Source organism: Bos indicus, chromosome 13, assembly GCF_029378745.1.
Source record: "Bos indicus isolate NIAB-ARS_2022 breed Sahiwal x Tharparkar chromosome 13, NIAB-ARS_B.indTharparkar_mat_pri_1.0, whole genome shotgun sequence".
In the NCBI taxonomy this organism is placed as follows: Eukaryota; Metazoa; Chordata; class Mammalia; order Artiodactyla; family Bovidae; genus Bos; species Bos indicus.
Window position 1 is genome coordinate 12,126,683 of NC_091772.1, and position 27,734 is coordinate 12,154,416.

Genomic DNA, 27,734 nt, shown 5'->3' on the forward strand with positions numbered 1-27,734 from the left:
ATTTCTCTCAGCACAATGAAAAGCAGCTGGGTTTAGTGCAGTTTTTTTTTTTTCTTTTTCCTTTAACTTTTATGGAACAAAGTGGGAGTGAATTGTGTTGAAAGGTTCCTCAGATGGAATGCTGCCACTGTGTGGCTGTATTTTTTGGTTTTGGTTATGGTTTCTTTTTTGTGTCTCTTTGAAAATCCATTGGAGTTCTGCTCAGTCTTCCATTTGAAGAGGAATTTTGGCTGATAGACAAGGATGTGGGGGTACTGACAGGAGAGGATAGGGGAGATGTAATACTTGAAAGCCACCAGCAAGGGGAGTCAGAATGTCTAGCTCTTTGGCTTAAAAAAGCACATGTCCTTGGGCAAGTCATTTAACTTTTCCAAGTATTAGTTTTTTCACATATAAAAATGAAGACAATAAAGCTTATCCGTCCTTCTTCAGAACTGGGTGAGCAATAAAATGCTGTGAGAGTACACTCCACCCTGAGATGCTTTATGCAGTGAGATACTTTATAAAATGCAGTGTCATTGTTTTCAGATGGTAATGATGTTAAATTTGAATTGTCAGTTTTCATTGCAGAGTTACATGGGTATTAAAGAATTGCTGTGAGAAAAATCAGTCTTAACTTTGTTGCTGCTGCTACTGCTAAGTCACTTCAGTCGTGTCCGACTCTGTGCAACCCCATAGACGGCAGCCTACCAGGCTTCCTGTCCCTGGGATTCTCCAGGCAAGAATACTGGAGTAGGCTGCCAGTTTCCTTCTCCAAAGCGTGAAAGTGAAAAGTGAAAGTGATGTTGCTCAGTCGTGTCCGACTCTAGCGACCCCATGGACTGCAGCCTACCAGGCTCCTCCATCCATGGGATTTTCCAGGCAAGAGTGCTGGAGTCGGGTGCCATTGCCTTCTCCGTCAAGTTTGTTAGGAAGGAGAAAAATATGAAAGGTGCAAGAAACTTGTTCCTTGTGGAATTCATGGATAAGTTTCTAAAAAGGATCTTTGTATTACTAGGTCAATGGAAGATGTAAAATGGGTTTTTTAGCTACTGTTGTGTAGTAAGAGTTGCCAGCTGATTTTGCCCTACCATTCTAGGCAGACTGCATAACAGGTTGAAACTGGAGAATAAGAAATAATTATACATAAATTTTAACATCTTTTTAAGGCATGTAAAATTATTAGTAAAGTTTTTCAAAAGTTTTAATCTTCTACAAATATTAAACAATTTCAGGAGGGTTCTGATAATGATGATGATGAAGGGGAGGAGGAAGAGGAAGAGAATACAGATTATCTCACGGATTCAAATAAAGAGAATGAAACTGATGAAGAAAATACTGTACGTATCATTAAAACTTTGCTCTTTGAAATTGTACATCATTTTCATAATATTTCAATTTTAGCCACTAAAGTTTTGATTTTTGTGATTATTGAAATATTTCTTTAGAAATTCATTTTTTATTTTCTTATCTAAACACTTTTCTTTATTTGCAAGTTCTTTGAATATTTAATAATGTTATTATTTTACCTAACTCATTCCTTGAGTTACGTTGAACAAGTTATCAATTAGAAGGCTCTGCCATAGAAAACATTACAGTTAGAATTCCCAGTTTGAATTGTTTCTGTTTTGTTTTAATAAGGAGGTAATGATTAAAGGAGGTGGACTGAAACATGTACCTTGTGTAGAAGATGAGGACTTCATTCAAGCTCTGGATAAAATGATGCTAGAAAACCTTCAGGTATTAAATGTTTCTCTATTCCAAAGTACTTAATATAAAATATTGCAGCACACTTGATTGTGATGGGAGAGTCTCTGCTCTCTAAACGTTTTTACCTCTGCAGCAGCTTTTCCTAAGTTAGGCAGTTTGAGGCTGCCAATACTTCTGGCATCCTACATCCTGATTTGCTATGCTTCTTTGAAATAGAATAGAAAAAATAAATGTTATCAGACTTGGAGCAGAGTAATTTCATTGTATCACCCTCTACCTTTTCTCCTCTTTCTAAGACGCTTTACTTGCAGTTTGTTTAGGAGTCAAACTATAGAAGATTAGAATTTGGGGAAATTTAATTTAGTAAATTCTTTAGTTTGACTTATAATTTGAATAACTTGTATATAAATATCTGGAAGAATATTGGTTATTCAATGTTTAAAGTACTCATGATATTAAGATACTAGATTTTATTAAAAGCTCCATCTTCCAGTGATTTAGGTAATTGTGTTTTATGTTTTTCTGTAGTTAGGAGTAAAATCCCATGAACTGTTTACTTCAGCCCTATTTGTAGCTATTGTTAAGCCCTTTGGTGATTTGAGGGCTTTTGTCATTGGAGTGGTAGCTGAAAGCTCCACGGAGTGGGCTCAGTGGAAAAGGGAGAAGTGAACATACTGGATACAGGTAGAGCTGACTTGAGAAGGTTTTACTAGAAAGGGGAGAAAAATGGGCATGTGGCTAGAGAAAGTCAGTTGAAAGAGTGTTTTTAAGATAAAAGATATTATGGAGTACATGCTGATGGAATAATCCTCTAGAGAAGATGGATTTTACTTTCATTGTTGCTACTAAGGCCAAAAGCTATGATAATGTATAAATAGCAGTTCAGATACATTAGTCTCAGGAACCAAAGGAACAGAATACTTTGGTAGAGTGTAAAGGAAGATCCTTTTTTAAATGAGATAATCAGAGAAGACATCTCTGAGATCATGACTTTTAGACAAGACAGGTACAAAGGAACCATCTAGGTGAAAAATTAGGATTAATGTAAAAACTGTGTCAGAGGTCCTGATCAGGGCAGAAAAGTACTTGTTTGAAAAACTTCAAAAAGGGCGCCAGTAGTAATAGAACATAGTCTGTCTGTGGGAGGGTCACAGCATGAGACAGGTAATTGGGAGTGGCACAGTCCTTTAAAGAGCTGGTTCAGATTGTGTGTTAGTTGCTCAGTCGTGTCCGATTCTTTGAAACCCTATAGACTGTAACCTGCCAGGTTCTCTGTTCACGAGATTATCCAGGCTAAAATACTGGAGTGGCTTGCCATTCCCTTCCCTTCTCCAGAGGATCTTCCTGACCTAGAGATCAAACCCTGGTCTACTGAGACAGGACTAAAAGCAGAGAGACTAACCAGGGGTGTGGTTAGAAGGCTGTGGTGGTAACCTAGCTGAGAGATGATGGTCATCTGTCTAGGAGAGTGGCAGGACACATGGACAGAAGTCTGGATTTGAAAAGCTTTTTAGGCAGAATGAACTGGATTTATTTGGTGCTTGATTAGGTAGCAGTATATGGGGCCAAGGAGTCAAGGATGACACCCCGTCTTGTGGCTTGGATCACTGGCTTGTCTCTAAGAAACAGGAGAGTGCGAGTAGGAGTTACACTTGGTAAGTTTGAGGAGCCTTTGAAGGCATCAGTGTAAATGTCTGGAGAGCAAAAGAGAAACATAAACAGCGGTTGTTAGAGTACTTTTAAAGCCATGGCAATAACTGGCTCATCCAGATGTAAAGTGCGGAGACAGAAGAGAAGCAGGTTCAGGATTGAGCCCTAACAAACCCCAACATTTAGAAAAGGTGGAAAAGCTGATGAAGTCAAAGGAATGGGAAATTTCGGTGTGGTTCTGTGGTCATCACTTATTGAGAGTGCTTAAGAAGTGAGCTGGAAAGGTGAGAGGATGTGATCAGAGAGGAGGGAAGTTTGAATTCACATTTTTGCAGTTGTGTTTATGTATAGGAGAAAACTTCATCCACTGTTAGGCCCTGATTTTAAATCATTATCAGACACCCAAAATGAACAGTTGTACAGACTTTTTTCTTTTGCTAAAAATCATAGGAAGACACAGTATTGTAAAGACATCATTTCTCCATAAATCATGTCCTTAAATTTCATGCAGTCCTCATTCTGTCCCATCAGGGAAATTTGGGGGATAGGGTGAGGGTTGGAGGAAGAGAAAAACAGGGACATGGATGTAGAATGAACCTAATAAAATTGTTCTTAAATTCTTAAAGAATAACCGAACAGTTAAGAAACTTGTAGAAAATAAAGTGTGACACACAAGATAATAAAACATTTTAAATATACAGCAATAGTTTGGTATAGGAATGGATAGATTAATCAGAGGAGGGTCCAAAATAGACCTTGCATTGCATTGCCTGTGTACTCAGTTATGTGTGACTCTTTGAGACCCCATGGACTGTAGCCCACCAGGCTCCTCTGTCCATGGATTTTCCAGGCAAGAATATTGGAATGAGTTGCCAGAATCTAAAATACACCTTAGAACACGGCAGTTTAATCTTGATGAAGTTAACATCTCAAATCATGTGAGGGAAAATGGTATCTTCAACAGAATGGATTTCTGTTTTTAATTTCCACCCTATAATTAATTGCAAATCTCTCAAATAATTTTAAAGATTGTAAAAACTGTTGAGCACTGCATTGACTTTATGTTTATTCTTCATACAGTGCCTTTAGCTGTTAGATACTGTTCGTATTCCCATTTTTCAGTTAAAGAAACAGGCTTGGAAAAAACAACAAAATAAACTTGTTTAAAGTGAAAGGGGTAGTGAGTGGTGCAGTCTCTTATCAACCATTTGTTACACTACTTTCCAGCACGAAATGCCATAGAAATCTCTTTAGAAATAACTAACCAGGAGAAAAAAATCTATAGCTGACACAACACAAGAGTCAGTATCTGTACTAAGCTAAAGAGATTGTACAAACCAGTGAGAAGAAATGAATGACTCATTTTGTTGTTAGAAAGAATATAGTGCTAAAGCTCACTGATAATCAAATGATAAGCAAACTAAGAAGGGCCTTTTTATCAGGTCATAAAATATTAAGATTTAAAAAGTGATGGTACCTGTTGTGGTTAAGTGTAGGTAAACATCTATACTTGGTCAATGTTAAGTGAGTCCAGCCTTTTTTAGAGAGAAATTTAGTAAACCTGTCAGAATGACTTGCCATTTGATCTAAAAGTGTACCCTTAATAGCATGAAAAGTGTGACATTGTAATAGAAAAAAAAAGTCTAAGCTGTCAGTAGAGGGCCAATAAAATAATTAGCTCTGTACTAGATGCCCAAGATACAGAATCTAAAAGAAGAAGAAATATGTATGTTTAGCATAGAATAATATTTGTCATGGTTGCTCCTGTTTATATGTGTTATGTTGTATATGTCACGTACATGTATGTTTCATATATATATACGCAAGAAAAAATCTGGAAGGACATGACCCATTGTTAATAGTTCTTGCATGTTAGAGTCAGGCAGAGGGAGATAGCTGTAGGAATTGGTATGGACAAATTTGCTAATATATTTTTGTATTAGTTTATGAAGAGAATATGTTAATTTTATAATTAGAAAAGAAAGGTAATTTACATATCCAGATTCCTCTGACATGCTTGTTTCAAATTTTAAGTTAAAAAGTCTTTATAAATAATCTTATGAACCTGGGAGAACTTCAACCAAATTCTAACAGTTGGAGCTAAGAAATCAAAAACAATAAAACCTTACACCTTTATTACCGTTTTGCTGATTTGCAAGTCTCTTGCAAATATGGTGCCTGAATCAAAAGAGTATTTAAATGGCAGTAAAGAAGTTTTAATACCTTCATGCCCTTTTAGCATTGCTTGCTTAGCTTTGAAGTATCATGTTCAGCGCTTTCCTCATTCGTGCTCCATTCATTCAGACTTAGAAAATTATTTGCAGTTCCCTAAATGCACCTGCTGTTTCACATCTTTGCTTTTGCACCTGTTCTTCCCCTGTCTAAATTCTCTGTGTATCCCCCAAACTGCTCTTTTACCATCTGGTTGGAAGAAGGCTTGTGAAGTCTTTAATGTTCTCAAATGTCCCGTTTTCATTCAGCCTTTTGTGAAATCTCAGCACCCACCCACTCTCAACTAGTCGTATGTAGTCACTGTATTGTACATGTTATACACAACTCAGATAAATCGTAATTAATTTCTCTTTCTTACTTAACAAGCTTATGAGCTCTTTGAGGATTAGAGATTGTCTTTTTAATACTAGTATCTCCAAGCTTAACACATAGTAAGTCATCCATCGGTGAAAATTTGTTTTAATAATTGTTGATAAATCCAGTGTAAATGTTAAAAAGAATTGATATTAACAAGTAGGAAGTTATCTGTTCACTCTTAAATACTGAGCTCTGACTGCATGTGCTCACAGCAGGAAACACCAGAGAAGGGGCACAGTGATGAACCCATCGGTCAGGTAGGGGTGCTCATAGATAAGGAGGCGGTTGTGGCCCATGATAATTACAAAGGAAGGTGTGTGCTCTGAGGGTGAATGAAAGGGCCCAGTGTACTCAAACAGGACAGTAGAACCTGCAGCACTGTGTGTTTGAGTTTGGGAGAGACCTGACCCATCAGCAGGAGCCAAATTGTTTGGTTCCAAGGGATGTGTGGAGGTGGGGGACGACTCTGGTTTCAGAAAGATTACTTGGGTCTAATGATTGTTCTAAGATATATAGCACTGAAGGAATTACAATTTATTGGGCTATTCACATTTTTTTCATTTCTGTCTTTAAGCAACGAAGTGGCGAATCTGTTAAAGTGCACCAACTTGATGTTGCCATTCCCTTGCACCTCAAAAGCCAGCTGAGGAAAGGACCCCCACTTGGTGGTGGGGAGGGAGAGACAGAGTCTGCAGACACAATGCCATTTGTCATGTTAACCCGAAAAGGCAATAAGCAACAGGTGAGAATCTGTCCACAGTGTATTCCCCGTTCATTGGTAGTTCCCAAGTGTAAGTGGTAACTTTGTTTTATAGGTTTTTGCTTACAGGGGGAAAAGACTGGTATTCAGTGGTAGAAATAATTTTATCTGTTATGTGCACAGAAGACACATGTAACTTCCATCAAATAGATGGGTGTTTTTTAATGGAAAGAACATTTAAAATTTAAGTCATATGCATTTGTTAGAAGATACACATACTGACTTTCAGTAGGAAAGTTTTATCAGTAAGCTCACAGTGAGAAAGGAAGGGAGGGTGATGGCAGATAATCTTGAAAAAAAAAAATGCTCACTTGCCAAATGGCTTTTGGGAAAAAAATAAAAAAACATTGTTTTCTGACCCCTGATCCTTCTCCTCCATTCTCCTTAAACCACCTCCTCTTCTTTTCCTTATCTCACAGATGGCCCTCACAATCATTCCCCTGTCTACTAAGCTATCACTTTGATTCATACATTCAGTCCTCAAATATTATTTGTCTGCTCTGCCAAATACCCGCCCAAGTGTAAGGCAATGGTGATGAACAGGATGTAGCCCCTGGCCATGTGAGCACACACCAGCTGAGGGAGAGAGACAAGCATAATATTATACTTGCTGATTGTGGAAAGTGCCCTGAAGGAAATGGAGCCCGGCTCCCAGATCTAACTCGAGGATACATCATTTATTACTAGTTCTGTTTAAAAAAAAAAAAAAATTCATACTTAATTATTTCTGAGTTCAAGCTGCCTCTTAGAGTTGATGGAATCTTAGGATAATTGACAGCATTTTTTTCTGTTTTAGTGGTATGTGAAATAATGGTGCATCTTATAATTAACAGAAGCATCTATGAATATGGTGGCTAGAACAGCTTGTCAGACCAGTCTGATACCTGGTTCCCACGTTCGTTTAAATTGTCATTTAACAGCTACACTTATTGTTGACGTGTTATGTACCAGGCACTGTTCCACGTGCAGAAATATAGCAGTCAACCAAGTCCCTCCTCTCTTCGGAGCTTTCATTCTAGTATTGAGAGGCAAACAAGAAATAATGTCAGGTTGAGGACAATGCTCTGTTGGAAAATAAAGCAAGTTAAGTGGATAGGAGACTGAAGTGGGGAGGAGGTGATGAGAGGGAGACTGCTGTTGTAGAGGGTGACCAAGGAAGGCCGGGAATATCCTCTGTGACGCGAGGGACATTCTGTTCCCTCCCTTCCGGAACAGGCTCAAGGAGATGGTGCCTACCTTCATCTTTTATCTCTGCTTTGTCAGGTAATTTCTTGTTACTCAAAAGATCAAAGTTGCAGAGCATATCATCATTTTGCTGTGGTGCAAATAAGTCTTGAGATGTGAAAGCTGAGTACCAGTTAGGATCACATAATGGAGGGCTGGGAACAGGCTTTCCATCATGACTCACGTGTAAATAGTTAACTTGACTTCGCTTCTGAGCACTGCTGGGTCTTTGTCAGATATTCTTCATAATTCCATAAAGTCAACAGGACTTTCCTCCGTCCTAGACTTTAAGGTTATCAAGGTTTTACAAAAGCTCCCCACTTTCTCACCTTCAGGCCAGAGTTGAGCCCTGACATTTCCCCTCTCCCTCATCTTCCACCCAGTACCTAGAAAAATAAGGGTTTGTTTTTGATCAAGACCCTAGACTTGGTGCTGGAGTCTTTGTAAAACTATTCTTCCCAGCACTTGGAACTGCTGGTTCACCATGGCCCCCAGAATTCTCGAAGTCCAGAGTTTCTGCTTTTCTTTTCTAGGGATAACTTAGTTCTCTGAGTAGACTTTTCCCTTTTTTTTTTTTTTAATAATTGTCAAGGGCAGTACATGGCAACTTCAGTTCCATAGGCTGAACTATCACATGGGAATTGGTTCCTATTCCTATACAGCTCCTGAACTTTCTTTGCTACATTGACACATTTACTGAGTCTTGATTTTTCTTGTTTAAAAGGAGCTTTAGGAATATATTTCTGTGAAGATCAACTTGTTGAGTCACCCAGTTGTGTCCGACTCTTTGTTACCCCATGGACTGCAGCACACCAGGCCTCCATGTCCCTCACCATCTCCTGGAGTTTGCCCAAGTTCATACTCATTACATCGGTGATGGCGTCCAGCTGTCTCATCCTCTGATGCCCTCTTCTTCTGCGCTCCATGTTTCCCAGCATTAGGGACTTTTCCAATGAGTTGTCTGTTCACATCAGATGACCAAAGTATTGGAGGTTCAGCTTCATTATCAGTCCTTCCAGTGAATGTTCAGTGTTGATCTCCCTTAAGATTTTCTGATTTGATTTTCTTGCTGTTCAAGTGACTTTCAGGAGTCTTCTCCAGCACCACAGTTCAAAGGTATCAATTCTTTGGCATTCTTCCTTCTTTACAGTCCAGCTCTCTCAACCGTATGTGACCACTGAGACAATGATAGCCTTGACTATGGACCTTTGTCATCAGAGTAATGTCTCTGCTTATCAACAGACTGTCTAGGTTTGTCACCATTTTCCTGCCAAGAAGCAATTGTCTTCTGGTTCTGTGGCTGCAATCACTGTCCGCAGTGATTTTGGAGACCAAGAAGAGGAAATCTGTCACTACTTCCACCTTTTCCCCTTCTGTTTGCCATGTGGTAATGGGGCCAGATGCCATGATCTTAGTTTAATATTTACTCTTAAGGTGGCTCTTTCACTCTCATCAAGAGGCTCTTTAGTTCCTCTTCGCTTTCTGCCATTAGAGTGGTATCATCTGCATATCCGAGGTTGTTGATGTTTCTCCTGCCTATCTTTTAATTCCAGCTTGTAATTCATCCAGCCCGGCATCTCTCATGATGTGTTCAGTGTATGGTTAAACAAACAGGGTGAGAGCAGACAGCCCTGTCGTACTCCTTTCTCGATCTTGTATGGATCAGTTGTTCCATACAGGGTTCTAGCTGTTGCTGCTTAACCACATGCAGGTTTCTCAAGAGACAGGTAAAATGGTCTGTATTCCCATCTCTCTAAGGGCTTCCACAGTTTGCCGTAATCCATAGTCAAAGACTTCAGCGTTGTCGATGAAACAGATGTTTTTCTGAAATTCCCTTGCTTTCTCTATTTCAGTAAATATTGGTGATTTTATCTCTTATTTCTCATCCTTTTCTAACCCCAGCTTGGACATCTGGAAGTTCTTCATTTGCATAATTCTGAAGCCTAGCATGTAAGATTTTAGGCATGACCTTACTAGCATGAGAGATGAGTGCAATTATCTGATGGTTAGCACATTGTTTGGTACTACCCTTCTTGGAGATTGGGATAAGGATTAATCTTTTCCAGTCCTGTGGCTACTGCTGGGTCTTCCAGATTTGCTCATGTAATAAATGTAAAACCTTGATGGCATCATCCTTTAGGGCTTTGAATAGTTCTGCTAGAATTTCATCATATCCACTGGATTTATTAACAGTAGTGCTTCTTAAGGCCCACTTGACTTCCCACTCTAGAATGTCTGGCTCTGGGTGACTAACCACACCATCATAGTAATTCAGTTCATTAAGATCTTTTTTATACAGCTCTTCCATGTATTCTTTCCATCTCTTCTTGATCTCTTCAGCATCTACTAGGTCTCTACCATTTTTATCCTTTATTGTGCCCATCTTTGGGCAGAATGCTCCCTTGCTGTTTCCACTTTTTCTGAAGAGATATCTACATCTTTTCCTTTGGTTGTATTCTTCTGTTATTAAACATTGTTCATTGAAGAAGGCCTTCTTATCTCTTCTAGCTATTTTTTGGAACTCTGCTTTTAATTGGATGTACCTTTCCCTCTCTCCCTTGCTTTTTGTTTCTTTGTTTTTCCACTATTTGTAAAACCTCCTCAGATAACCACTTTGCCTTCTTGCTTTTCTTTTTGTTTGGGGTGATTTTGTTTGCCACCTCCTGTACAATATTACAACCTCTGTCCATAGTTCTTCAGGCACACTGTTAACAAGATCTAGTCCCTTGAATCTGTTCATTACCTCTACTGTGAATTCATACAAGATTTGACTTAAGTTATACTTGGCTGGCCTATTGTTTTTCCCAGTTTTCTTTAGTTTAAGCCTGAGTTTTGCTGTGGCAAGCTGATGATCTGAGCCAAAGTCAGCTCCAGGTCTTGTTTTTGCTGATTGTATACAGCTTCTCCATCTTCAGCTACACAGAATGTAATCAGTTTGACTTTGCTATTGACCATTTGGTGATGTCCATGTGTAAAGTCATCTCTTGTATTGTTAAAAAAGGGTATTTACTATGACTAGTGCATTCTTTTGGCAGAATTCAGTTAAGCTTTGCCTTGCTTCGTTTTCTTCTCCAAAGCCAAACTTACCTATTACTCCAAGTATGTCTTGACTTCCTACTTTTGCATTCCAATCTCCAGTGATGAATAGAATACCTGTTTTAGGTGTTAGTTCTAGGAAGTCTTCTAGATCTTCATAGAACTGATCAACTTCAGCTTCTTCAGCATCAGTGGTAGGGGCATAGACTTGGATTACTGTGATGTTGAATGGCTTGCCTTGGAAATGAACCGAGATTATTGTCATTTTTGAGGTTGTACCCAAGTACATTGTTTCGGACTCTTGTTGATTATGAGGGCTACTCCGTTTCTTCTATGGGATTCTTGCCCACAGTAGTAGATATGATGGTCATCTGAATTAAATTAGTCCATTCTCATCCATTTTAGTTCGCTGATTCATAGGATGTCTGTGTTTATTCTTAACATCTCCTTAACCACGTCCAATTTTCCTTGATTCATGGACCTAACATTCCAGGTTCCTATACAATACTGTTCTTTGCAGCATCAGATTTTACTTTTATCACCAGACACATCCACAACTGAGTATCGTATCCGCTTTGGCCCAACTGCTTCATTCATTCTGGGGCTGTTGGTAATTCTCCGCTCTTCCCCAACAGCGTATTGGACATCTTCAGACCTGGGGGACTTATCTTTTGGTGTCCTATCTTTTTGGCCTTTTATACAGTTCATGAGGTTCTCAGCAGGTATACTAGGTGGTATAACCTGGGTATAACCAGGTATAACCAGGTTTGCCATTCCCTCCTCCAGTGGATCACGTTTTGTCAGAACCCTCTGCTATGACCTGTCTGTCTCGGGTGGCCCTGCATGGCGTGGCTCATAGCTTTATTGAGGTATGCAAGCCCCTTCACCACAACAAGGCAGTGATCCATGAAGGGGGACGATCAACTTATACAACAATAAATAATCAATTTTCTTCATTCATCCCTCTGTTTCATGAGGCACATATGAAAAATTCATGACCTGTGTCAGTTTGCACACCCTTTTGATCTTTTCAGAATGTGTAGGCATAAAATTAAAACCTACCTTCAGAAACTTTTGAGCTTTGAAAAGTAAATTCATTTCAGTAGTCCTGAATTCTAAATTCTATGGGTCAAAGTAAGACTATGTGTCTGTATTTTAACAGAAATATTTTTTTGTTCAAAGTAGATAGATTATATACTGTGTAACCCATATAACTTCAGAATAAGGAGTGAAGTCCTTACTTCTTAAAAACGTGAAATTTTGTTTAAGGAAACATTTTTATTGAACTTTATTTTTAAAATGTTAGCAAACATGAAATGAGAGCTCAGAGTACTTGGTTATTAAGTAAAGTTTCAACTCATAAACATTATTTGGAATTTTGGAATATGTTCAATTTTAGGAACATTATTTGAAGAAACATCGCTGTTGTTTTGTGGTCTGAAGAAGAAAGTATATTTTGTTCTGATTTTTATTTCTTTATTTGACTTTTGGGTGTTGGTTCTTCTGGTGCAACGGTTTTTCTAGAAATGTGAAATGCGTAGCCTTATAGGAATCTTTAGTTCTTAAGTGAAAGATCTCTTTGTGCACCAAATTTGTGCCCAGAAATAACTTTCTTCTGTAGTCAGTAGGAAAAGAAAAATTTGTACCAGTAAAGGAAGTAGTTGAAAAGAAAGGAAAATACTGTTGATGATTTCTTTCTAGATTCAAATGTCTATGAATTAGAATAATAAACTGAAAGAAAATGTCTTATTAAAGCAAAAGTTTTAATGTAAAAGAGCCATTATGTAATGTTTTAAAGAATTTTTTGTTTTAAACAAATGCAAAAGATATTTATTTTGGTTTAATAGTTGTTAACAATCCTGAACCAGGAACATCCTGCTAAAAACAAAACATTCCATAGATAAGAATTATTCCCCTATAACTAATTGTTCAGTTGCTAAACTCTTTCTCTTTTCCAGCATCACAGCTATCTTTAGACTATGAAGACTTGATAATCCTAAAGGTGGACTAGATTTGTTCTGTATAGTCCAGAGGGTAGAAATGAAAAGGGTGCAGATTACAGCTTGCTGTATAAGACCCTTTCTGACAATTAGCCATATGTAAAAGGGTCTACACAGTGGAAAATGATCCCCTGTTTAGATGTGTTGCTTCCAAACAGGGTGCAGAAAAGAGGAGTGTCTGCTTTTTATGGACGTTGAACTTGATGGCCTTCCATTTCTTATGCAACCCTCATGAGTTTATCTCTTAAGTAGAGTAACACTATTGTCTGTCTTATGTTTTGAGATGGTACTGTCTTTATTGACTTATTAGGAAAGGAAAAATTAATTTTCTAACCTCATTTAGCTCTACTTATTTATTTGGGCTTCCCAGATGGCTCAGTGATAAAGAATCTACCTGCCTGTGCAGGAGACACAAGAGACTTGGGTTCAGTCCCTGTGTTGGGAAAGATCCCCTGGAGAAGGAAACGGCAACCCACTCCAGTATTCTTGCCTGGGAAATCCCATGGGCAGAGGAGCCTGGCAGGCTGCAGTCCATGGGGTCACAACGAGTTGGGAGTGACTGAGAACAAACGCATGCACTGATTTATTTGAAATCTTTGTTTCTTGATTTTCTCAAGCCATTTGTGGTTTCTTTACTTTTTTTTCTCAGTTTAAGATCCTTAATGTACCCATGTCTTCCCAACTTGCTGCAAATCACTGGAACCAGCAACAAGCAGAACAAGAAGAGAGGATGAGAATGAAAAAGCTCACACTAGATATCAATGAACGGCAAGAACAAGAAGATTATCAAGGTATCACATTGTTTCCAAGACAGAAGTGGAAAATTGTGATGCCTTTTGGGTTTTTAAAATACAGAACATCAAAGCTATTATTCTGCTCCTTTTCATGTCATGTTTGTTTATATTTAGCCTGAGAAGTTGATTGTCTTTTATATTCCTTTCTGTCTTTATTTTTCTTTCACTTATTTATAAAATAAGACTAATGTAATGTTTATCATATTTTGCTTCCCTTGTAATTCAGTTAGATTCCATACTGTAAGAGCTGGATTGCAGGTGAGATAGTACCAAGTTTTAATTGCCTTGTGTTGCCAGTCAACTGTGAGCAAATTATTATTCAGCAAATATCATCTCTTGTCTGTTTGGGAATCCTGGTCTTGAGGACTCTCTTCCTTCCAGATTTGAGTGCATCAAGTTAGGATTCCAGTTTTATACAGACATACTCAGCACACTTGGATTAGCTAAACTTTACATATGGAGTCCACAGACACCTTAAAAGGCCCTCAGAGCCATAACATGGCTTTTATATAGTGTTGTACTCACAAAACTGCTTTTTATGCAAGAGATTGTTGTATAAATAAATATTTGGTTTTCTATCTTTAAATCCCACTTTTAGAATCTTCTCTTTTGGTTGATGCCAATTTTTAAAAAATAATCGTGTTTATTTATTTATTTGGTCATGACTAAAGTCATGCGGGATCTTAGTTCCTTGACTGGGTATTGAACCCATGTCCCCTGCAATGGAAGCATGGAGTCCTAGCCACTGGACCACCAGGGAATTCCCAGTACTCAGGGTTCTTAATAATAAAATAATGGTAGCTAACAGTCAGTAGAAGTGCTTATTATGGCCAGATGCTTATGTATTTGATCACAGCTTTTAATCCTCACAATAATTCCATGAGATAAATGAAATTTTATATTTAGGGAAACTGAGCCAAAAGCCCCATAGCTAGTAGTATGTGGCAGAGCTGGGATCTAATCTAATATTGCTTAGCTCCAAACACCATGCTCTCAGCTGTTGTACTCTATTGCTTCTTACACTGTTTCACTGCCTCACAAGACACAGTTGTGGCCCCATTGACTGTAAGGGAGCATGGTGTTATATGGTACACAAGAGCATATCTCCTCTCTTGATTGCTCTTCCAGTACTTCTCAATTATTTTAGTCCATATAATGGTGATTTTTCTTTAGTTAGCTACCTGACAGAACTAATAAATTTATCTCCCTTTATTTACTTATTGGGAGAAGTACATTTACCAATGTTAATGCCTTTTCTGTTTTGCTCCTAACTACAGAGATGCTGCAGTCTCTTGCCCAACGCCCAGCTCCAGCAAACACCAATCGGGAGCGGCGGCCTCGTTACCAACACCCAAAGGGAGCGCCTAATGCGGATCTAATCTTTAAGACTGGTGGGAGGTATGACGATCTCGCTTGTTTCTGCCTTAGCTAGTTCTTTTTCATGGTGTCTGTGTGAGTAAGTTAGATAGTTCTGGATTATACCTAATGATAAAGGCCCAAGGATTAGCACAATAGAAAAGTCTTTGAGTTGTAGATATTTGAGGGAAAAAAAAAACCTGTTTATAAAATAGTTACCTATTTTTTGGTTTGTTTTATAAAATCTTGATTTTAGTCATACCAGTATTGGTTTTCATTTTCTTTGACTTTTTTGGATTTTTAAAAATTTTCTCTTTTGCATTTATAGAGAGGACTAGTTATTGATTGATTGGAGAGAAGTCACAGGCTTTTTGTTAGAATTTCTTAAGCCAGTGTTAAGTAATCATAATGTTTATAAAAACTCAAAACCTGTTGTTAGACTTTGAGGCATGCAGATTGAGTTTTTTGGGGGGTATTTTGTTTGTTTTTAAATTATAAAATATCCTGCTGAGACCCATGCCAGTTCTTCTTAAACTTGAGTTGCCTGATGTGAAATAACTAAAACTGTAAGGTATTTCACATAGAAGATATTCCCTAATAAGACCTCACTCATCTTGTTTTTAAGGAACAAAATTGTTGAAAGTTTAACAGGATCTGATCTGAAGACCCTTCCCCATCAATTTCGTTCTCTGTCTTGTGTTTGGGTTATTATCAAAAGTGACATAGTCTTTGCTGCTCTTACAGGTCTGCCTCGGAGTATTAGTGTTTAGACTGAGGCTGTCAGAGCCATCAGGTATCAACGTGTTGTTGGGAGTAGGCGAGCAGGTGTAGGAGAGAGGTGCTGGGGTTGCAGAAATGGTCCACTGCTGGAGTAGTAGCACTGCAGAAAATGCAGATGTTCATCCTGTGTCTTTACTCACTAAGAATATTTGTGTTCCTGCTACCATTTTACTTTGAACTATATGCTCAGGCCCTGATAGCTCAGTTGGTACAAAATCCACCTGCAATGCAGGAGACCCCAGTTCGATTCCTGGGTCTGGAAGATCCGCTGGAGAAGGGATAGGCTACCCACTCCAGTATTCTTGGGCTTCCCTTGTGGCTCAGCTGGTAAATAATCTGCCTGCAGTGTGGGAGACCTGGGTTTGATCCCTGGGTTGGGAAGATCCCCTGGAGAAAGGAAAGGCTACCCACTCCAGTATTCTGGCCTGGAGAATTCCATGGACTGTATAGTCCATGGTGTTGCAGAGTGGGACATGACTGAGTCACTTCACATATGCTCAGACAACTCTAATCTAATTTCAGTTTAGGAAATTGGTTTGTCACGGAGTTCTCACATCCTTCAGGGTTACTCATGGCTTGTGGGATAAAGTCCCAGCTCCTCACTTCATAACATGACCCTGGATGATAGGGTGCACTCTATTTACTGGCTTTCTCTCCTGCTGTTCTTTGCCCTCCTCCCCACCCAGCTGGCCTCTTAGTTCTCCTAGTTTCACTGTCTTTGCCTCTCTCTGTTTGGAACCCTCTTGGGCTCTTCCTCTGGATAACTCTTGCTTCTCTGTCTGGTCTTACCTTGATACTCAGGAGTCTCACCTTGGTGCCCTGAGTCACGGTGCTTCCCCAAACCTTACAGTGCTTCATCACCTGCCAGTCTGTCTCCGTCCCCCAGAAAATTGACGATCCAGGAAGCCTTGTCTTGCTTTCCATATTGTCTCCTACACAGCTTTTGGTGCCTAGCATGTAGTAGATCCCCAGTAAATGTTTGTTGAATGGACAGAGAAACTTCAAAAAAAATAATCTGTGTTTAATCGTTTAATCAGCTTTCTTCCTATGTTATGCTACCCAGCACTCATTCCCTTTTGTTTTCCTAATTTTGTGAGACTCCAATTCTTCAGCTACTTCCTTTACCTATTTTAAATCTCTTCCTAAAATACTGATTTGGAAAGTAAAATCCTAACTTGTACAGTGCTCTTTAAAAATGACCCTCTGTAAGGTCTCATGGTTTTGTGGTATTTATAAAGCCAGAGCTCTCAAAATGCAGGTATGGATGAATACTGGGGAGGCGTAAAAATGAGTTTCTGAGCCTTTCAAGTACCATGTGTTTTTTAAACTTAAATTTAAGTGAAGTGTAGTCATGTGGAAGAACATTAGCTGATGGGGTGGTGTCTTTTGGTGGTTTGGCTCCTCTTTATTTTCTTCTGTTTTTAACACTGGGCCAGACTCATTGGGAAGCTGCTTATCTAGAGCCATGGTCCTCGGCTACCTGGTGCTGAATTCCTATAGAAGGAGGCAGAAGAAATTCTGTGAGGTCTAAAGAACTGTTTTCAGTTGACTCCTAACTTGGCTTGTACTCTTTTAAAAGTTATTAATATTGTTGACATTGTATGGCAGATGAAGGGAAATTTACTAGAAACCTGGTTATTAACGCGGTTTTAAGTTTTTCTTATCTCTAGATTTTGATAAGGCTCTCAGACATTAATTGTAATGATTTTTATATTTTCTAATCAGGATTGAAATAGGCTGTAAGTTAAAATTTCAGCCCTTCTCCCTGGGTATTAATGTTCTAACAAAGTATAAGCGTTTTGCGAATGAATTAAGATGGCAATAGCACTCTAAGTAATACAGTTACCCATGTGTTTTGTAAGGCAGTACAGGGTTGCTTTCCACTCTGCTAGTGTTGAAAAAACTGTGAAACACAGCATTATGGGAAAGATTGAGGGCAGGAGGAAAAGGGGGCACCAGAAGATGAGATGGTTAGATGGCATTACTGACTCAGTGGACATGAGTTTGAGCAAACTCTAGGAGAGTGAAGGACAGGAAAGCCTGGCGTGCTGCAGTCCATGGGGTTGCAGAGAGTCTGACATGACTTAGCAACTGAACAACAATAGCATCTTTTGCAAGTACAGTTTACACTCTGTAAATTCGTGTGGATTATACCATTGCTCCTCAAACTTTAAAATACACATTTTAACCATCTTGACTCTCATTAAACTACTGGTTCTGATTAGTTTCTAACAAGCTGTCAGGTGATGTCAAAGCTGCTGGAGTGTGGACTACTCTCAGAGTGATTATATATAGTGAGAGATTATATGGCAGGTGTGTCTCACTTATCAAAGACTGAACACTTTTCCTTTATTCACTGCATTTGTCTAAAATATTCTGTTTTAGACCATTGCTTTGTCTTGACATCAAGAGAGAGACTGTTTCTTTCTCTCAGGGGGTACTCCTGTTACTGACCTTTTCCCATTCTGTTCAGTTCTGTACAACTTGCAGATGTATCCAACTGAAGATAGACTTTTCCTTATTTGCATTTTAGTCTTTGGAAGTTTCTTGCTAATGCAACTGGCCTTGTGTAGGCAACCTGTGTTAATTTGCTAGAGCTGCCGAAAGATAGCATAGTACACGGTGTGATTCACACAACAGAACTCGCATCTCACACTCTGGAGGCCGGAATCCAAAGTCAAGGCAGGGTCGCTTCTTTCTGAGGGCTGAGAGGGACAGTCTGCTCCCAGCTCCCTCCTGGCTCCTGGTGGTTTGCCAGCAGCCCCTGGCACTCCTGGCTTCTGCAGCACCTTCTGATCCCTGCCTTCCTCTTCATGTGGGGTTCTCCTCAGGTGTGTGTCTGTCCAGATGTCCTGTTACGAGGACACAGTCATACTGGATTAGGGGCTCATCTGATTCCAGTCTGGCCTCCTCTTAACTAATTACATCTGCAGTGACCCTTTCTCCAAATAAGGTTGCATTCTGAGGTTCAGAAGTTAGACTTCAGCACATAAATTTGGGGGTTACGCAGTTCAGCTGCGACACCATGAGTTTTCAGCATCTTAGAAAGTACTTATAGGAAAGCTGACAAGCCCACCCTCCCCATCACTGTCAGAATTGCCCTGTTCAGTGTCCCTCTGCCCCTCTTGTTTCTTCGGTAGGAATCTGTACCCTTTTTAAAAAGCACTGACTTCTCTGTAGTCAGTGAACAGTGGCTGGTGGTGCTCAGGGGGCATTTTCTTGCTGGAGGGGCATCCTCAGTCCTGGTTCTTTAACATTGCCCTGTTTGTGCCTCTAGGAGACGTTGATCCAGCAGCACGTGTCATTTCATTAGGTCCTGTATCTGATGTTGTGGATAGTGGAGTCCTCCAGCAATTGAATGAGAGCAGTGGACACATCTCAGCATGTCGGTCTAGAGAGTTGCGAATCTAAACCTGGGACAGGCTGGGGCCATGAGGCAGAAACAGCAGCCTCTGCCAACACCGGAACAAGCCGACGCTTCCAGACAAGGCGGAAAAGGCCTTTTGTAATGGAAATCACGTGAGGGTTCATCTTCTCTTGAGAATGGCAGTCAAGAAATGAGGTGGTTGACTTGACTCCTGAGCAGTTACACCAGGAAGAGCGTCAGTGAGATGACTGAGCCGGAGAAGAGACGGTTGTAATGGTAATGGTATGGGGGAAATGAACTTGAGTTTAAACTTGATTTGAGTTTCAGTGTCTCTGAATTGAACATCCTATGTTGAAAGAAGATACATTTGGGGGCTCCAGAACTACAGTAGAAAAGTATAGAGCAAGCAGTAAAATCTTCTAGTGAAAACTTACATGCAGGACAGCAAAATGATGAAAGATATCCAGGTACCAGATAATCCACCAGGAAGGCTTTTGTTTAGGAATCTCTTTCATGAGGAACAAGGGATGGGGGAGAAAAATCAGTTTTATCCATCAGAGTCAGTAATACAACATTGCCTATCAGGGTAAAGGGAAAATGTGAGGACGATTAGTACACACAGCATGCACCCAGATGGCTTAGGGGAGTCTGACACCAGCCTCAGAACAGGGATGGTCGAGCCCATTGTAAGTATCATTGAAAACAAACAGCGTGCCAGGCAGACACCACAGAAGATGGACGAAGGACAGCGAGAAGGGGATCCGGAGATTTTGTTGACCTTCATGGGTTTACAGCCTCTGTCTCTAAACAAAGTATGGAAACAGTAGAGCTTTTATTTTGCTTTTGTTTTTGTTTTGTTTTGTTTTCCCCCCACTACATAGAAATGAGAGTTCTTAGTCTGTTTCTGGCCAATCTGTTAATTTATTAGGATAGTTGTCTTTCGTTTGCTTTCCAGTAGGCATAGTGAATTTAGTTGAAGAGCAAGCACATCTGTAAGCTACAACTTGATTACATCTTTTTTTCTAGCTGTTTTGCATTTTTTCTTTCACCATATTTTAGTTTCTGCATGTAGAATTAAATAAGAAACAAAACTGTAAAGTTGTAACATTTCACATGGAAATGCTGCCCGATCTTCACCAGCTTCAGAAATCTGACCTTTGCCGATGCTGCAATAAAGTGTTGTAATTTCGATTTGGTGTGGTTGTGTTTTATTTGGTGTGGATTTTGGAAACCTGTTAAATGGGTAAATCAGTATCTTCCACGGGTATCTTTGTTCTTTATAGTCTTAGAGACGATTTTGTTTGCATTTCACTTGTATCGTTGCTTTCGTTTTAGCATCTGTTACTTGCATTGTTTTCTTGGGTGCCTGAGTCAGCTTACCTTGGGGTCAGTACAGAAAGTAGCCCATGGAATCCGATCGAATAAACATGTTTAGAAGAGGCTTGAACCAGTTACAATGGAAAATGCTGGCGCAGCACCATCTGGTCTGGGTGGTGTTTATGTTGTTACCTGAGGGTGTGCAGCAGGGTTGATAAACGCCGCTGTAAGACAGGCAGCTCAGAAGGGAATCGTGAGAACCATTGTTTTCAATTTCTTTCAGGTGTTCATTCCAAGGTTGACTGAGACAATCCAGAAGGTGTGACTGTAATCACTCTTGCTAAAATTCAGCTGAGAGTCATTCATATTTGAAAAGAAAAAGACTTAATAAAGTTTCAAAACTCAATTCTCTCAACCCTGTTTCCCAGCCCTCATTGCCGTTTTACTTGCTGGCTCCACTTGGCACAGCATCCATCCCTGGACCAGTATCAGCGGTCAAGGGGGCAAGTTCTGTGAAACCACTGGCTTCGCAGGCAGGAGCATTAAGAATTACCTGGATGAGGCCGCTTCCTACACTCATCCATAACTGGGGTTCACTTAGATTTTAAACATGAAGCTTTTCCACATAGTTACACGTTTATTTCTAGTTTGGCTTTTAAAGAACTCCAAATGTTTTATCTATACAACATCTCATTAAAACATCTCTCGCTCTGTGTGGCCGGCACTGGAGTAGCTGCACTAGCTCTGTCTAATGCTCTTCCCTAGGCTTGTTTTGAATAAAGACAAAATGGAGGTGGAATCAGTTTAAAAATACTTCGCATGCTATAAGTAAAACCACGTTTTTGGCATTCTTACTGTGATGCTTTTTTAAACCTTTGGACAAAGTACAAAGGATAGTCAGCCATCTTCTGTTATCTCAGTAAGTGCTTCTTTCTGGAGGAGTAACTTTGGAAATTGTTGGGTTATTACTCAAATGTTTCCTTGGAAGAGGTTTTAGTTTTATAGTTATTGGGGAAAGCATTTCAGATTCTGCTGAGTATGTGCATGAATGTCTACAAGCACTCTTTTTTTTTTTTTTTTTTTTTAAACCTTTTCTTTGGTTTCCTATGTGACACTGGATAGTTAGTCTGGTTGGATTTATGGATTTAAACATTTTGATGAATACTTGGCGACCATGGGAAGGGAAGGATTGATTGACCCCATTCTGTTTACCAGGCACTGGGGATACAGAGGTCGGGGGGAAAAAAATCCCTGCTCCCATGGGACACGCTAGTAAGGGAGAAATGTGACAGTTCTGTGAAGTTAGGTGACCATATGTGTAAACTGCTTGTGCAGTGCGTGGCATGTAGGAAGGGTCCACTTGATGGCACTGTTACTATGATACCTTGTTTTCTCCTTACTGCCTGGCTTGGTTACTTTCAAGATGTAGTTCAAGCTTCGTCTCCTCTAGGACACCTTGCTGTTCCCTCATCCCTCATTTGATTTAGATGCTGTCCTTCCCTTGTAGCTCAGGTGGTAAAGAAGCCGCCTACAATGCAGGAGACCCAGGTTTGATCCCTGGGTTGGAAAGATCCCCTGGAGAAGAAAATGGCAACCCACTCCAGTATTCTGGCCTGGAGAGGAGCCTGGGGGGCTACAGTCCATGGGGTCGCAAAAGTCGGATACAACTTAGCGACTAAACCACCACCTTGAACTTCATCAAAGGTGCTGCCCACCTGCCCCTGGGTGGGGATGAGATTAATTGCAGGGTGGTGCTCAGCAGCTGTTCTGAAAGAGTTACACAGAACTCCTATCTATAGGAGCACCAGGCTGGACTAGGGGACCCTGGGAGGTGCTCATCACATGCTCCCCCGGACGCTGAGAAATCTGAGGGAACTTGCTTTACCCCAGGAAGCGCATGTGGCCACATTCTCAATCACCTGTCCTGCCATTTCCACAGCAGGACTTCTGCACTTGACCCAAATGCCACTGAACCCCAGGCCGGGTATGTGATGGGTTCTCATCTGCTGACCAGGTGAGCTCAGGAATTTGGAGAGTGGACACAGGTCCCACTAGTCTCCCATTTCCCGGTTCACTCTGACTCTGGATGCTGGCCTGAAGACGGGCCAGCACTCACAGGGCATTTCTCGTTTGGACTGATGGGCAGAGTGTCGGTCTAGTTCCATGCATTGTTTGCTTTGTAATCTAGGAGGTGAGCAGGGGCACTTCATATGTCCCCTGAGATCTGTGTGCACCTGTACACACTTGCCACTAAGGAGCCCTCAGGCCTGGAGCATTTTCTCACTAGTGGCCCAGAGGCCTGAAACACCTATTCCCAAAGGGGATGTAGAGGTGCCAGGCGGACACCCTCAGTAACTCATTAGATGTTTATTGAGCACCAACTCCCGTGCTTCCTTCTTGTATGAACTTGGATGGTCATTGACCTCTAAACTTCAGTTTTCTCTGTAGACAGTTTACTAGGGTTGTCTGAGGAATTAATGAGATAATGGACTTGAGGGTCTTAAAGTGGCTAGGATTGATATATAGTAAGTGCACAATAAATGTTGACCAGTAGTGGTAGTAATATTAGCACCACAGCTTCTGTGTGCTCTGCACATTGTACATAGTTGGATTCAAAGTTGGCCAAGCTTGGCCCTTGAGCTCGTAAACCCTTCAAGTGTGCAGAGAATCCTGCGTTCAGACCTTGGTGGCTGAAAATCACACACAACTTCCAACAAGCTCCACTTTATTACCCACAGAAAAATGTTCCTGAACTGTTGTGGGAATGCCACCTTTCAGTGAAACAGGCCTGGGCTACGTCCCGTTACCTTGTCAGAGAGAAACAGTGTCTGTCTCCCCAGAGATCACTGGCCACTTGATTTCAGGCATACACCTCTTTATTTTCTCAGTTTTTTCCTCTATATATCTCTTGCCAGTAACAGGGTTGAATACTAAGGAGAAACACACAAGGTCCTAGTTCGTCTGACTTCAGAAGTAGCACAGGTGGCTTGGGGGTCTTCCAGCATCCCAGAAAAGCATGGGCTTTTGGCTGAAATGCACCCTTCACCCAGGACAGATATGCATGGGGGTCAGATTGACAAGATTTAGCCCTCTTGAGGCTAAATGGGATTTTCGCCAGGCTTCCTCGAGAGGGCATGGTGAAGGGGAGGAAGCGGATGGAGCAGAACAGGCGGCAGAGTTGAAAAGAAGAAGCAGAGTTGTCTTCAGCTTCATCAGATCTTCGCCCCCAGACACCCCTGCTTGGGTGCAGCGCAGGGCACGTAGTGCTACGGCTTCTGTGTAGGGGGTCATTGACTTAGCACTGAGCCCAGGAGGGATTGTGAGGTATGACCCCAATCCTCCAGTAATTGATAATCTGTTCCAAGCCACTCATGAATGTGCAGCCTCTTCCTTGATTCCAGCAAGGCGGGGCCGCTGGCTGGGATTGCACACCTGCTGTTCCTTGGGTAAGTTTCTCAGCCGAAGCTTCATTGATGTCGCCTGTGCCATAAGAATCAAATAGTGGGTTTTTCAGGGTGATGGAGAGTGGAGAACATACACTCTGCACCTGCCATGTGCTAGGCTAAGGTCCTGGCGACACGGCAAATCCTGCTTCTGTGGAGCTGTTCTTGAAGGAAGAGCACACAGGAACAAAAAATTAAGAAGAATATCAAAATGAGAGAAGCTGAGATGGATACTGCGATGCTGAAGGCCCTGTTCTGGGATGGTCTTAGCTGCAGGTGCGGTAGGGGGCCTGTGGGGGCCCACACGCAAGGGCTGCTCGGAGCAGGAGCACGAAGACCTGGTGTCCTTAGCCTGAGTCAGGACAACACGGGCCAGTCCAGCTGTTGTCAAGCCTGCCCTGCCCACCCTGCTGCTTGGCTGCTGGTCCCCAGAGTGCTCCCTCATGAACACTGCACTCTAACCACCTTCCCAGGCTCTGCTCCCCTGAGACCCAGACTGCAGCCCACGTGCTCCAGGGGTGAGGTGCCGTGGTCTGTGGTCCCTCAAGCTCGATTCCCTGAATGACAAGGATCAGCCCCTGGAAGATGGGGAAGGACATTCCAGATGAGGGATTGGAGATGCGGGTATGAGCATGGCCTGCTTGAGGAATGGAGGGAAAAGCCAGTGAGAGGTGGGCACAGAGCTGTCTGTGTCAGAGAGGACTCATGAGCCAGAGTCGGGGGCATGTGAATTTTCTTCTGGGTGTGGTGTGATTGATTCAGTCTGACTTCATGGGATCATCCAGCTGCTGAGTGGAGGTCAGATTGTAGGTAGGGGCTGGAGTAGAACTGGGGAGACCTAGAGGCAGGAAATGGTAAGAGCCTGGCTGAGAAAAGATGGGGTGATGGTGGAAAGGGGACAGATTTCCTAGGTAGAGGGGAACGGGCTGGCTTAGGAGGGGTAGGTGTAGGAAGGGGTGGGATGAAGGGAGTGTGGGGTCCTGGGCTGTGCAGTTGGTGGGCGGGGAATGCAGAGAAGGATGGAGAGTGCAGACAGTCCCCAGGTGTGGTTCATGTAGGGGTGCTGCCCGGGGGCCCCCACGGCCCCCGTTGAAGTGTTTGCATACTCTGGTTCCACGCCTGCTGGGGAAAAGGGCCACTGCCAAATGGCCCTGGTTTCTGGAGTTGCCTAGCCTGCAGGTGGGCAGGCCAGGGTCTGGGCCTAAGAGCTGAGGCCATGATGTCACCCTGGGCAGGGGGAGGAAAGCACAGGGCCCCTGCTCCAGAGTGCTGCCCCACTGTGTGCGTGGAGCTCAGGCCTGCTGTGAGGAGCAGGCCCTGGCAGTGTGGAGCCAGGGGACACTCCCACTGGACCCTGTGCAGACTGGGGAGACGAGACGGGCTGACTGTAAGCGGATCTCTCTGTTCTGCCTGACCTGATTTTCCCTTCCTTTTAATTTGACTTTTGTTTGTTTGCTTTGCATTGTTTTTGAGAGACCCTGGAGACAGACCTGAGACAGCCCGCACTGGTAGCTGCACACCCGGATCAGGCCAGGGCCTTCTGGCCTCAGCCTGCCCTTGGCCCTCCCAGAGGCCCAGGCCTCCCTCTGCAAATCCCTGACTTCCTGCAGTCACAGAACCAGGCAGACCACACCCACCAGGGCCTCTCTTGCCTTCCTCTTCACCGCCTGCTGCAGCAGGAACCTGCTAGAGCCACTGGCCCACACGGCCCCCTCAAGAGAAAGCCTGAGGAAGTGCTGGTGGATGAGAGAGAAGATCTGTGTTTTTAGGTCCCTAGAGCCAGCAGCCTGTGACTTTGGTATCCTACCTCTTGCATGGTCCACCCAGGTTTCTGTACCGGCTCCCAGGTGCTCTGTTCCTGCTGCTGTGATCTGCAGACAAGCACCTAGGGCCTGACAGTCGGCCACCCCGATGTTACTGAGGGAAGGAAATCAAAAACAACTGCAAAATCTCTAATCGCATTTTACTTTTAAAAAACTTTTTATCTCGAAATAATTACGTCAAGTCCCGCAAACCCTTTGTCCACCTTCCCCCAGCAATGATGTCTAATGTGATGACACTAAACATCAAAACCAGGAAACTTACATTGGTTCAACATTGGTAACTAGAGTCTAGGCCCCATTAAGCTTCCACAGTTTTTACAGGTGCATGTACCTGTGTTCGGAGAAGGCAATGGCACCCCACTCCAGTACTCTTGCCTGGAAAATCCCATGGACGGAGGAGCCTGGTAGGCTTCAGTCCATGGGGTTGCTAAGAGTTGGGCACAACTAAGCGACTTCACTTTCACTTTTCACTTTCATGCATTGGAGAAGGAAACGGCAACCCACTCCAGTATTCTTGCCTGGAGAATCCCAGGGACAGAGGAGTCTGGTGGGCTGCTGTCTATGGGGTCACACAGAGTCAGACACGACTGAAGCGACTTAGCAGCAGTAGTACCTGTGTTTCCACAGAATGGGATTGCATGTGTAGATTTGCCACCCTCAGGGTATGGAAATGTTCTATCACCACAAAGGAACTCCTTCCTGTGTTCTACTCCTTCATCCCTGATGTAGTAGTTCTTCAGAGAAACAGAACAAAGGATAAACAGAGATGTATATTTTATTCTATTTTATTTATAGGAATATTGAGGGATATTATAGGAATAGGCAATTATGGAATTATGCAGGCTGAAATGTCTCACAGTCTTCCATCTGCAAACTGGGGAAGCATAAAAGTCAATTCTACAGTTCAACACAAGTCTGAAGGCCTGAGACCCAGAGGTGCTCACAGTCCAAGATCAAGGGCCCAAGAGTCGGGGGCCAATGGTGTGAGTCCACTCTGAGTCTGAAGAAGAGAACCAAGAGCACCCTTGTTTGAGAGCAGGGCAAGACGGACGTCCCAGCTCAAGCAGAGTGAGCAGGTACCCCTTCCTCCATCTTGTTCTTTTCACGTTTTTGATCACCTGGTGGACGCCCACACGCACTGGGGAGGGCCGTTTTCTCTACTCAGCCTTCTGGTTCAAATGCTTATCTCTTCTGCAGACACCCTCACGGACACACCCAGAAATAGTGTCTCATCAACAACCTGCGCACCTCTTAGCTCAGTCAAGTTGACACGTAAAATGTGTCATCATACCTGGAAACAACTACCCTGGTTTCTTCTGTAGCGTTTTGTCATTTTGAGAGTGTTATGTAAATGAAACTGCACAACATAGATGGATGATGGATTTATGCTGCCCTTGAGATTCCACTGAAGCCGGTGCCTGTGGTTCCTTCTTATGGACGAGTGGTAACCCTGTTGGGTGGCTGTCCCTGAGTTGAAACATGCACCTACTGAAGGACATTTGTGTTGTTCCCAGTTTGAGGCTATTCTGAATAAAGCTGTTGTAAGTATTTCTATGCAAGTTTTTTTTTTTAAGTTTGGTAAAAATATGCATAAAATTTACCATTTTTAAGTGTACAGTTTAGTATGTGTACAGGTTTCCATATGGATGTAAGTTTTCAGTTCTCTGGGACAAATACCTAAGAGTACAGTTGCTGAATCATGTGGCAAGTGCATGTTTAGCTTCTTAAGAAACAACTGCCAAAATGTGTTCTGCAGTGACTGCACCATTGTCCATTCCCACCAGCAATGTAGGGGAGATCCAGCTTCTTCACAGTGTTGCCAGCATTTGGTCTCATCACTGCTTTTTTTTTTTTTTTTTTAAGCTGCCATCGTCCGTGTGTACTGGTGTCTCCTTATTATGATTTG

At 41.9% G+C, this 27,734-nt stretch overlaps 1 protein-coding gene and 1 long non-coding RNA gene across 2 annotated transcripts in view; both read left to right on the forward strand.

The window, feature by feature from the left end:
* Positions 1-20,436, forward strand: part of UPF2 (UPF2 regulator of nonsense mediated mRNA decay) — a 96,309-nt gene extending 75,873 nt beyond the window's left edge. The window contains exons 17-22 of the mRNA XM_019972912.2: positions 1,215-1,319; positions 1,621-1,719; positions 6,503-6,670; positions 13,598-13,739; positions 15,020-15,140; positions 19,156-20,436. Of these exons, the coding sequence (XP_019828471.1) occupies positions 1,215-1,319; positions 1,621-1,719; positions 6,503-6,670; positions 13,598-13,739; positions 15,020-15,140; positions 19,156-19,165 (645 nt within the window). The 3' untranslated portion in view covers positions 19,166-20,436. The remainder of the gene's footprint in view (positions 1-1,214; positions 1,320-1,620; positions 1,720-6,502; positions 6,671-13,597; positions 13,740-15,019; positions 15,141-19,155) is intronic.
* A 4,493-nt stretch (positions 20,437-24,929) lies between these two features.
* On the forward strand, positions 24,930-27,376 carry LOC109567761 (uncharacterized). Its single transcript, XR_002182095.2, has 2 exons — positions 24,930-26,904; positions 27,026-27,376. It is a non-coding gene; the product is annotated as an uncharacterized lncRNA (long non-coding RNA).
* The last annotated feature ends 358 nt before the right edge of the window (positions 27,377-27,734 follow it).